Below are 12,052 nucleotides of genomic sequence, written 5' to 3' on the forward strand. Positions count from 1 at the left end.
TTATATTTGAGACTTTCATCTTCATGCAGGGCCGGATCTCCCTTTTCACGAATAAAGCGTCTGCTCAGGGCCCCACCACCACTAGGGGGCCCCCGAATTGACTGTGTCTGACCCACAGACTGCCGTTGGTCACCTATCTGACATTACTTGCTTCTGACTAACCTGGCAACCATCCTACACGTCCAGAATTAGTATCCAGAAACAGGTTGTTTGCATGATGCAAACAACCTGTTTCTGGATACCACCCCATCATGGAACGGTTTATGAAGCGTGTTTGTAGTTCTAATTATGCGCATACACAACTCGAGGCAAAGAAGTACAACGAGACACTTCGTGAGGAGGTGTGTGTGTTGTTTACATGACAAGCAGAGTTAGAGGGTGTACCTGTGGTGTTGAGTCGTTCTGCTCTCTGGGAGCTCTTTAGATTCAGTGTGAGCTCTCATGACAGCCGTAAGAACGTGGAGGATAAAACCACGACTGAGTGTTGACAACTTAGAGACTTTAACGTTAACGCAACGTTAAATTACTTTTCAGACTCCTCTTGAGATATTTTTTAAATACGACAACTCTTGTGACTTTTCTGGAGTTTAAGTATCTGAGGTTAAGGCGTGTTTTGATTTTGAGGTGGCATGTTGAAACTAGCAATGTAACCTTCAGCTTTAATGATGTTTGAAATGGGAAACAGCCTCATTCTTTCAGGTTTTCATGATGATACATGACACAACTGATCAAGAATAATCTGTTAATAGTGGATTATTAGGGTATATGGTAATCTGGGGTGTTAAAAACAGCAACAATGTACACCGAACACCGCATCCACAAAACCATGATATGAACCCAACAGTGTATTTTGTGAACTGGTCTGTCCCTACTCCATCACACACTTCAGTTAGAGCATCCTGTCTCTTATAGAGCTCCTGAGAGCAGTGAGTGTGTGTTGAAATTTTCAGTTAGCAAACCAAAAGCAATTCAATAATACTTGTTCATGGTAAATTGCACTGATGGCATCTTTAAACCCTAAGGTGCAAATTAATACAAGACCATATCTGTAACAAAGACATAAAACTTGGGAGTTCTTATGGTGCGGCCACACCAAACGCGAATTTGCGGCGCGATCACATACAAAGTCAATGCAAAGACGCGTTTAGCCGCCGATTCGCCTCGGGCGGCGCGATTCGCGCGTTTGGCGCATCACGTTTGGAGCGTTCACGCGTTTGGGCGGTAGACGCGAATTCGCTCGAGTTCAAAATATTCCCCCACGACGTCATTGTTTTGACAACATTGGGGGGCAACTGCTGCCTGCTCCGGCTCCAACTCCGCCGGAGGATGGAGGAGAAAACAATCTGTGTGGTGTGTCATCATCCAGAGTTATACGATACGACGTGTGTACTCTACAGAGACCGGGAAAAAAGGATCAGGCTTGGTTGAAAGTCTCTGAGGAGACAGGTTTTGAATGTAAGTTCTGAAAACATTCGTTCCCAGCTGGATCTGCCTGCACGGGTCATCACTGAGTCCGACTGTGTTTTCCTCAGCGGAGTTTTGAGCCTGATAGAGAGGAGGGAGGAGCGGGGCAGGGGCAGAGCCAGGGAAAAGATGGAAGTTCTCTGTGCTCCTCTCTTTCCTCCACCCCTTCATTATCCCCAGGGAGACCTCCGGGAACATAGGTCGGGGGTTCTGGTGGTCGGGGGTTCGGGTGGTCGGAGGTTCGGGGGATCGGGGATGAGATCGCAGGGAACAGCCAAGCAGGGCTGGTGTATTACCAGGGAGAGGCAGCAGGCATTGATTGTGATCTCCAAAGCTTTCACACACTCTCCTGTCATGCTTTGGAAACCACAGCTCATTGTTTTTCAGATGCTCTTTTGGACTTTCCGTCTTTAAATGAACGAGCTCTCTACTCCGCATGCGCAGTACCGCGCATTCGCGTGTTTGCGCCTCAGCTTGTCAAAAAAGTCCAGCGGCGAGACTCGGGCGTTCACGCGACGCGTGACAGGCCATTCGCGTGAGTAAATTTGCGTGTTCGCGTTTGGTGTGACATTAGGGCATTAGGGTTATGTTGAAGAGGTATAGCATTGTTTATAGTGGATGTGAGAGATTTAGTGTTGGTAATTGATAACCACGTGTGAATGATATAGCATTCATTAACAGAAGTCTGTGCTTCAGTGGAAGGGGGCCCCCAAATGAAATTTGCTTAGGGCCTCATAACCACTTGGGCCGGCTCTGTCTTCAGGTGAAGGTGTCTTCATGACAAAGTTCCTGATTTTCTGATGATGATGATGAACATGAGCAGTGAAATACAACTGTCTCACCTCAGCACTGAAACCCCATCACAGGGACTTAAATAATCCTGGTGAGCTGCAGGTAAAGATGTAATACAAATAGTTATTTAGATTCTGTCTCTGACATAATCATGGCCGTAACCAGCTATGAGGTCACCGAGATCCGGACCTCGGTAAAAATTTCCGAGAAAAAAATAAAAGTAAAACGAGCCCCAATCTGCTCGTCAAACACATAAACACAGGGGAGCTTTTATTTTGAAACCGCGGCATGCAGGAAGTTATCTGACGAAGCCTGTAATCGCAGTGACTTTGAACGCGCTTGACAGGAAGCAGAGAACGACACCGTGAGGTGAGCGACAGATTCTTTATTATTTTACCAACAAGCAGCCCGCTGTAAATGAAGCTGGACCTTCGGGTGTTTTTCACCAACACGATCTGACAGTGTCTTTAAACCTTCATGCAGACAGGTCCGTTATTTTGGGTCTGTGCTGATAGAATAGAATAGAATAGAATAGAATAGAATAGAATAGAATAGAATAGAAAATACTTTATTTATCCCCGAGGGGAAATTCAGGAGTCACCGCAGCATTTAAGAAAACAAAAGTAAGAAAGAGTATAGAAAGTGCAAAAAGGTCCATAAGAAATTAGATGACGACATCCCGTCCACCACTCGTCCACCACTCTCCAGTCCAGCCAGTCTCCACCTCCACAGGGTCCAGGACTGAGCCTCCCCAGTAGTCTGTTCAGTCTCTGTCTCCTGGATCCTGTCTGCTCACAGCAGGCGAAGCTCCTCCAATGTGGCGCCAGCGTCCGATGTCAGCTCCGTCAGCCACGTCCGTGAACAGCACGATGCCGCTGGGTTAGCACAGCTAGCTCATCCATCCCCCGGAGCTAAATCCCACCTTCCCAACAACGATGGATGGAAGGACAGGTCCACGTCGTCACCTCCCAGCTCACATCCGAGAACCAGCACGTCGTCCTCACCTCCTCCTCCTCAGCTCGAGGGAAATCATCAAGCCCTACACTAGTTAGCATTGACATGCTACAGGCTGCTAACAGCTAATTTCACATGTAAACAATGCAGCCATGGTTACATGTAGGATCTCCAGACAAACACAGGAGAAAAGTAGTAAAAAATATCGCCGAGGCCACAAAAAGTTTGGTGTCCGTGACCAACAATGAACCATACAAAGTGATGATCCACTCCAAATACAAAGATGACGAAAAAGAGACAAAAAAATTACAAGAAACGGACGAAGACGAGAGAGCTGCTGCAACAGGCAGCTACTTGGGTAGCGCCTAGCAACGGATACAGCAGGATATCACTCTTTAGAAAGAGGAGGAAGCCGGGGGTTGATCAGAGGTCCAAACCTGCGAAATATTTCAGCAGGATTTAATTAATTTTATTTTACCCCATGGTCTGTGTGAATACTGATTCAGACTGGGTTTAAACCTACTTTAAACGGGTTAAAGACGTTACGGTTAAACTGCCTGATGACAGTTACCCCCGATGCCAGTTTAAAGTGCTGGACTAACCGTTAGGTAACCATGGCAACATACTCAAAGCATACCGTTCAAAAAGTTAAAGCTCATTTTTTATTGATATGTTGACAATACTGATTTAGTTTGCATTTCCATTTTTTCCATCAAATGTGGAATTTTCTGTGCTGCTTTTATGACAAGAACTGACTGTCTCAGTTTTTTAAAACAGATTGTTTTCTTTACAAAACATGTCAAAAAGGTGAGAGAATCTGCTAAGAGTTTCTGGCTTTAAAACAACCAATAATGCTCTAAATAAAAGAATCAGTGGATGGCATCGACTGGTCTGTACCTGTATAACACCAAACTTATAGTTTATTTATATATTTACTTTCATGGGTTAAATTTGCATCGATTACATTGACAGATCATATCACAGCAAAGTAATGTGGGCTTTACTGCAGATAGATAGATAGATAGATAGATAGATAGTTAGATAGATAGATAGATAGATAGATAGATAGATAGATAGATAGATAGATAGATAGATAGATAGATAGATAGATAGTTAGATAGATAGATAGATAGATAGATAGATAGATAGATAGATAGATAGATAGATAGTTAGATAGATAGATAGATAGATAGATAGATAGATAGATAGATAGATAGATAGTTAGATAGATAGATAGATAGATAGATAGATAGATAGATAGATAGATAGATAGATAGATAGATAGTTAGATAGATAGATAGATAGATAGATAGATAGATAGATAGATAGATAGATAGATAGTTAGATAGATAGATAGATAGATAGATAGATAGATAGATAGATAGATAGATAGATAGATAGATAGATAGTTAGATAGATAGATAGATAGATAGATAGATAGATAGATAGATAGATAGATAGATAGATAATTATACAAATATTTACCTACTGCACTCTACTTGGCAGTGTATCTGTTATTTTAGGTGACCTTTTGGTGTGAATTGTGCAAAAACTGATAAAAAGGGATTTTTCCCCTCTTATCTCAAATGTCCATTACTGTTACACTAACAACCCAAAGTAAACTTCCATCATTTCACACTGTATGATTATATGCAGTCTAATATAAAGGAACTTTTAGCTACTACTGCTCAAAACTGATTATATAACATGAGTTTGTGTGCGTGGGTTAGGGTGTGGGTGTGGGTTGGGGGGTCAAGGTCTGGACCTCACCAATTTTGAAACCCTGGTTACGGCCCTGGACATAATCTGTCAGGGTGCGTCAAAGCTCCAAAGTTCCTTCCTTCCTCCATTTGCATCTAAGTCCATCCCACCAGAGATGAAGGAGAGATGAAGAGAGGAGAGAGGAAACAAGAAAATCAGGAGAGGAGAGAGGATGGAGAAGATTGTTTTTTAGAGCAATGGGACATCCTCTCCTTCGGAGCGTCACATGAAGCGACGAGTTTTAGTGATGACGGCATCAGCTGATCACCTCTGGATCATCTGTCAGTCAGCTCTAACAGCTGTTTGTGCGTCTGGGCATGTGCGCTGTAATAACTCTGATCAAACAGAAACAGTAACAGAGATTTGTCTGTTCCTTTAACCTGTTAAACACACACGTAACCATGAAGAAAACCTGCTCTCTGTTTATTCTGTGTGCTGTTTAGAAGCTCATGGATCACTTTTACGGTAAAATGTATGAGATTATTTATAATTATTTCTTAAAAAGTGATCTCTCATATGGGGGCGTGTCTGTCAGTGAAAAGACTTCCTCAAAGCCAGCCCTCTGCGATCAGTCTCCTCCCTCCTCTCTGCTCTGAGCACAATAATCACTTTGACACACACCTCCCGTGTGACCTCCTGATTTTACTCTAAAGCCACTTCCTCGGGTCCAATGACCTCTGTTGTCCCTCATCAGTCCTCTAGGTGTCCTCAGACTGCCTCATAGACCCCCAGAGACTCTGAGCGTCCAATGGGTGGGACAAAGCCCAGAGTTTATCCAATGACCGTCCAGTTTCCACAGTGGAACAACCCACTCTACGCTTCCCCGCTGAAGTCAGAAGACGCTCAGCGTCCGACTGTGTTAAAGCGCTGAGACGCTGCGGGGATGAATGAGAAGGAGGCGGAGCCAGTTACCTGTGATAGGTAGCTATGAAATGTTCACACAGCAGAACACATCACCTCTTCTTTTTTTAGGGACATTTTAGGGGAAGCGCCTCTGGTCCAGCCAGTCTCTGCACCACCTGCTGGTTCTGAGGTTCTAGGGTTTCTTTGGACCTCAGAACACATGCTGTAGAGTTCCCAAAAGGCTCTAAGAGTGTGTGTGTGTGTGTGTGTGTGTGTGTGTGTGTGTGTGTATAAAAATGAAACAGGAAGCAGTGATGTCACTCAGGATAACATTTAATTAAATTTGATTCATTAAACAGAACATTTGACTGTGTGTGTGTGTGTGTGTGTGTGTGTGTGTGTGTGTGTGTGTGTGTGTGTGTGTGTGTGTGTGTGTGTGTGTGTGTGTGTGTGTGTGTCCTCAGACTGTGTATCCATGTAGCAAACAGAAACAGGTGGACAGACACCTGCAGCTCCTGATGACATCATCAGCAGGTGTGTCCAATCAGCTGCACTCGTTTCCTTTAATGAGGAAGAAGGTTCCAGCAGCCACACCGAGCAGCCCCACAGTCAGACCAAGACCACAGAAGACGGCAGGACCCACACCTGGCTGAGTGGACGGTACCTCTGGAGACACACACACACACACACACAGTTAGACACACACCTGGCTGAGTGGACGGTACCTCTGGAGACACACACACACACACACACACACACACACACACACAGTTAGACACACACCTGGCTGAGTGGACGGTACCTCTGGAGACACACACACACACACAGTTAGACACACACCTGGCTGAGTGGACGGTACCTCTGGAGACACACACACACACACACACAGTTAGACCCACACCTGGCTGAGTGGACGGTACCTCTGGAGACACACACACACACACACACAGTTAGACACACACCTGGCTGAGTGGACGGTTCCTCTGGAGACACACACACACACACAGTTAGACACACACCTGGCTGAGTGGACGGTACCTCTGGAGACACACACACACACACACAGTTAGACACACACCTGGCTGAGTGGACGGTACCTCTGGAGACACACACACACACACAGTTAGACCCACACCTGGCTGAGTGGACGGTACCTCTGGAGACACACACACACACACAGTTAGACCCACACCTGGCTGAGTGGACGGTACCTCTGGACACACACACACACACAGTTAGACACACACCTGGCTGAGTGGACGGTACCTCTGAAGACACACACACACACTCAGTTAGACACACACCTGGCTGAGTGGACGGTACCTCTGGAGACACACACACACACACACAGTTAGACACACACCTGGCTGAGTGGACGGTTCCTCTGGAGACACACACACACACACAGTTAGACACACACCTGGCTGAGTGGACGGTACCTCTGGAGACACACACACACACACACACACACACACAGTTAGACACACACCTGGCTGAGTGGACGGTACCTCTGGACACACACACACACACACACACAGTTAGACACACACACACACACACACAGTTAGACACACACCTGGCTGAGTGGACGGTACCTCTGGAGACACACACACACACACACACACACACACACACACACACACACACACACACACACACACACACACACACACAGACAGATCCTCACCCCAGATCCTGGTGCTTGGCTGGTCCAGGGTCAGGTGGCTGACGGAGCAGCTGTAGATGTCTCCCTGCTGGGGGGTGAACTGCAGTCTGGAGAACTGGCTGAAGGTGGCGTCCTTGTTCATGAACGGGGGGTTCTGGGTGATTCCTTGGGTCACGTTGTCTCCGTTCTTCTTCCAGAAGATGGTCACAGGAGCAGGATAGAAGCCGGTCACATGACAGATCAGGGAGTTGCTGTCTCCCAGCTCCACCTGGTCTCTGGGGTAGACGATGGGGGTGGAGGGAGGGTCTGCAGAGACACAACATGTCAGCCCTGCTGGATGCCCCACCTCTTACCTGAGGATCACTGCCTTACAGAGGAGGAGAGGAAGGAGGAGAGGAAGGAGGAGAGCAAGGAGAGGAAGGAGGAGAAGAAGGAGGAGAGGAAGGAGAGGAAGGAGAGGAAGGAGAGGAAGGAGGAAAGGAAGGAGGAGAGGAAGGAGGAGAGGAAGGAGAGGAAGGAGAGGAAGGAGAGGAAGGAGAGGAAGGAGGAAAGGAAGGAGGAGAGGAAGGAGGAGAGGAAGGAGGAGAGGGAGGAGGAAAGGAAGGAGGAGAGGAAGGTGGAGAGGAAGGAGAGGAAGGAGGAAGTGGAGGAGGTGAAGGAAGAGTTGAAGGAGGTGAAGGTCTCCTGGAGCTGGGAGCAGGACGCTCTGATCAAAGATCAAACATGAACAACAGGAAACGCCCCCTGCTGGCTGACTGCAGGACAGGGGATAAGCCCCGCCCCCTCCATCAGAGCAGACTGATTCATAGCAAAGTGTTTACTCGATGAATCAGATATTTCATGCTGTAGATTTATGACTGACAGCTTGTGTTGACCATCCAGGCTCCTGTAGCTCTGTGTGCACAGCATTATCAGAGCAGAGGAGAAAACATTTATTTTCTCATTTAATGTTTCTAAATATTTACTCTCAGAGTTTTTTTAATTATTATTTTCAAAGTTTATTTTGAAGTGAATCCCTTAAAATGAGTTTGTTCTTTCCAAAGGGCTCTTCTCACAAACAAACAGATAATCTGTAAACACAGAACTTGGTTTAAAGCTTGGTTCAGAGCAGAGTTACCTCCAGGAGAGAAACTCATGCTGATGTTATTTCTACTCCTCTGAGGTAGACCTGACAGCTGAGTCTGGTTATTGACCTGAGGTAGTTTGCAGTCATATTGAATAAATAATTGAGTCATTTTAAACTGAGTAACTAACTGTGTCACCCAGTTTAATGAGTAAGTAGCTACAGTACGAGCTAAGAGTCAAATGTTAAGCTGCTTTGCTGAATGTTCGTAGATCAAGTACATTAGTGAGCTGCCCAGGTGTGTGACACAAGTTTTTTACCCACACACACACACATACACACACACACACACACACACACACACACACACACACACACACACACACACACACACACACACACACACACACACACACACACAGTGTGAGGGGTTTTTGTCTTTACCTTGTTTAGGTTTGTAGTCTTTGTAGAATTCACTAAGTACTCCCAGGTTGTGTTTGCAGTTCTGTAGAGCACCCACAGCGTTTGCATAATCCCAGGTGATATGATCCATAAAGTCAGGCTGAGTGTCGACTCCTTTTCCTGCTTTGAAGTCTGCGTACCAAAGCTCCTCACCATCCAGACCGTACATCATCTCTTCAAAAGTCTCTGAACAGGTAGTTAAAGTAACGTCCTGATGAAGAACTGAAGAGAAAACAGAGACAGTTTGTTTGTTTGTTTGTTTGTTTGTTTGTTTGTTTGTTTGTTTGTTTGTAAACATCAAACTCTTCATCAGTTCAGAGACAAACTTACTGTCAGCTGAGACCACCAGGACCCAGGAGAGGACCAGGACCAGCATCATCTTCATCCTCTGAGACCAGAACCAGGACACCTGAAGACCACTACAGACCTGAAGACCACTACAGACCTGAACCAGACTCAGAGTACACACCTGAAGCGGTCTTGGACTCTGTGGATCTGAGCTGGTCTGAGGAGGACTGACAGAAACTTTGAGCTCTAAAAACTCAGCAGCCAATCAGATCCTGTGATGTCATCAGTGACCGGGTAAAGAGCGACTGCTGCTGCTGCTCCACATGAAGACCAGGAAACAGAGAGAGCTGCAGATCAGCCGGATCCACATCCAGGTTCTCCTCATGGAGACTTTCAAAATAAGATATCTAACTTTAGGAGACTTTCAAAATAAGAGATCTAACTTTAGGAGACTTTCAAAATAAAAGATCTAACTTTAGGAGACTTTCAAAATAAAAGGTTTAACTTTAGGAGACTTTCAAAATAAAAGATTTAACTTTAGGAGACTTTCAAAATAAAAGATCTGACTTTATGGGACTTTCAAAATAAAAGGTTTGATCTAACTTTAAGTGATTTTCAAAATAAAGTGGTTGCAAAAACCTTAAAGGAAATTAAAAAATTAAAAAAATCTTTTGCTCTTTCTTTCAGAAGATTTTTAATTTAAGTGTAGTTAAAGTTTTTGATGTTAAATTTAAGAGCATTCCAATATATATGTATATATATATATATATATATATATATATATATATATATATATATATATATATATATATATATATATATATATATATATATATATATATATATATATATATATATATATATATGTTTTTATATATATATATATATATATATATATATTATTTGGTGGACAGTCGTTTTCGATGTACTGTACAAAGTAAAAGAGGCAGCTTTAGCCTTTGTGGCTAATTTCCAGCTGCAGTCCCCGACCAGTTGTCAATAGGCAACCTGAAAAAAAAACTGAAGGTAAGAAAAGTATTCTCATCCTCTAATCTAAAACATCAGGGAATAAAAGAGACTATTTATGTTTGTCTTGTTTTATTCTGAAGGGACAGCCTAATGCTTACAGTTTATCTCTTTGTCTTGTTTTATTTTGAAAGGACAGACTGATGTTTTTCAGTTTACCTCCATGTTTAACTGAAGGAGTGAACTGTTGAAGAGTGGATCTGACTGAACCTCTGACTCCTTTCAGCCCTTCCTCTTCTCCAGTTTTCTGGATTTGTGTCTCACGTCGGCTGAAGACGTTGGAGGAAGTCATGTGACCATCAGTGGGCGTGGCCAGGCTATATAATGTTTATCCATCTCAAACTTCTAATAGAAATCATCTTCAGATTTATGTGCAGTTTTTTTTGTTTTGTTTTAACCATTTATTTATTTATCTATTCATTTATCCAAAAATACATCTGAATTCTCCCAAAAGCATGTGGGAAATTGTGTTCTTGTCTGATAAAACCAAAGTTGAACTTTTTGGCCGATATTAAAAAAAAAAATCACTGCACAACAGCAGAACAGCAGACCTGCAATGAAGCATGGTGGTGTACAGCATCATGCTCTGGGGCTGTTTCCCCTCAGCTGGAACTGGGTCCTAGACCAGGTTCAGGGAGTTAGGACCAGTTCCAGATACCAGTCAGTGTTGGCACAAAACCTTTGGTTTCTGCCTGAAAGATCGAGATAGAATAGAATAGAATAGAATAGAATAGAATAGAATAGAATAGAATAGAATAGAATTGAATAGAAAAAAAACTTTATTGTTATTGTAACAAGTACAACAAAATTAAAGTCTCAGCAGCAATCAAGAAAACCAAAGTAAGAAAGTGTATAGAAAGTGTAAAAAGCTCCATAAGAAAATAGATGCTGACAGCTTGTCCATCATTGTCCAGTTCAGCCAGCCTCCACCTCCACAGGGTCCAGGACTGAGCTTCTTCAGCAGTCTGTTCAGTCTCTGTCTCCTGGATCCTGTCTGCTCACAGCAGGTGAAGCTCTTCACATGTGGCCTTGGTGTCTGCTGTTAGCTCTGTTAGCCATGTCTGTGAATAGCATGATGCTACTCTGCCCTCTGGTATTCCCTCTGTTGCTGGGTTAGCACAGCTAGCTCGTCCATCTTATTGGAGATAGATCTTACGTTCCCAATAACGATGGATGGAAGGACAGGTCCATGTCGTCACTTCTTAGCTCACACCTGAGAACCAGCACGTCATCCTCATCTCCTCCCCCTCACCTTGTGGGAAACATCCGGCCTTGCACCAGTTAGCATTGACATGCTACAGTCTGCTAACAGCTGATATCACATGTAAACAATGCAGCCATGGTTACATGTAGGATCTCCAGACAAACACTGGAAAAAAGTAGTAAAAATATCACTGAAGACACAAAAAGTTTGGAGTCCATGACCAACAAATGAGCCAAACAAAGTAATGATCCACTCCAAATACAAAGATGATGAAAAAGAGACGAAAAAACACAATATTTCAGTTGTAGAGGTCACAGGTCAAAGTAAAGATGGAAAAAGTTCTGATATAATTTGTCTTGGTCTCATTTTACACAGGGGTGTGTAAAGGTTTTTATATCCACCTGTTTTCTGTTGAGGCTGAAGATTTGCTCCAAGTTTAAAAAACTTCTTTGTAAATAAAAGATTTGATCAGAATGCAGTGACTTCAACTACAGAGGCTGATCTTTCTAACTCCTATCATCTGAAACAG

The 12,052-nt window shown here is 43.9% G+C and overlaps 1 protein-coding gene across 1 annotated transcript; it reads right to left on the reverse strand.

The window, feature by feature from the left end:
- Positions 1-6,213: 6,213 nt before the first annotated feature.
- Positions 6,214-9,527, reverse strand: LOC141811143 (H-2 class II histocompatibility antigen, A-U alpha chain-like). Its single transcript, XM_074699069.1, has 4 exons — positions 9,336-9,527; positions 8,988-9,227; positions 7,502-7,786; positions 6,214-6,480 (listed from the first exon to the last, which is right to left on the reverse strand). The coding sequence occupies exons 1-4, from the start codon at positions 9,388-9,390 to the stop codon at positions 6,359-6,361; spliced, it is 702 nt and encodes a 233-aa protein (XP_074555170.1). The 5' UTR covers positions 9,391-9,527; the 3' UTR covers positions 6,214-6,358.
- Positions 9,528-12,052: the final 2,525 nt, after the last annotated feature.

The sequence above is a fragment of the Halichoeres trimaculatus genome, unplaced genomic scaffold (genome assembly GCF_033239565.1).
Source record: "Halichoeres trimaculatus isolate MK-OKI-2021-1 unplaced genomic scaffold, fHalTri1.1 fHalTri1_scaffold_22, whole genome shotgun sequence".
Taxonomy (NCBI): Eukaryota; Metazoa; Chordata; class Actinopteri; order Labriformes; family Labridae; genus Halichoeres; species Halichoeres trimaculatus.

Coding starts and splice junctions, on each gene's coding strand:
- LOC141811143 (XM_074699069.1), bottom strand. CDS start 9,390: ATGAAGATGATGCTGGTCCTGGTCCTCTCCTGGGTCCTGGTGGTCTCA. Junction 9,228..9,335: donor CCTGGTGGTCTCAGCTGACA/GTAAGTTTGTCT, acceptor TTTTCTCTTCAG/TTCTTCATCAGGACGTTACT. Junction 6,481..7,501: donor GCCAAGCACCAGGATCTGGG/GTGAGGATCTGT, acceptor GTGTGTCTCCAG/AGGTACCGTCCACTCAGCCA.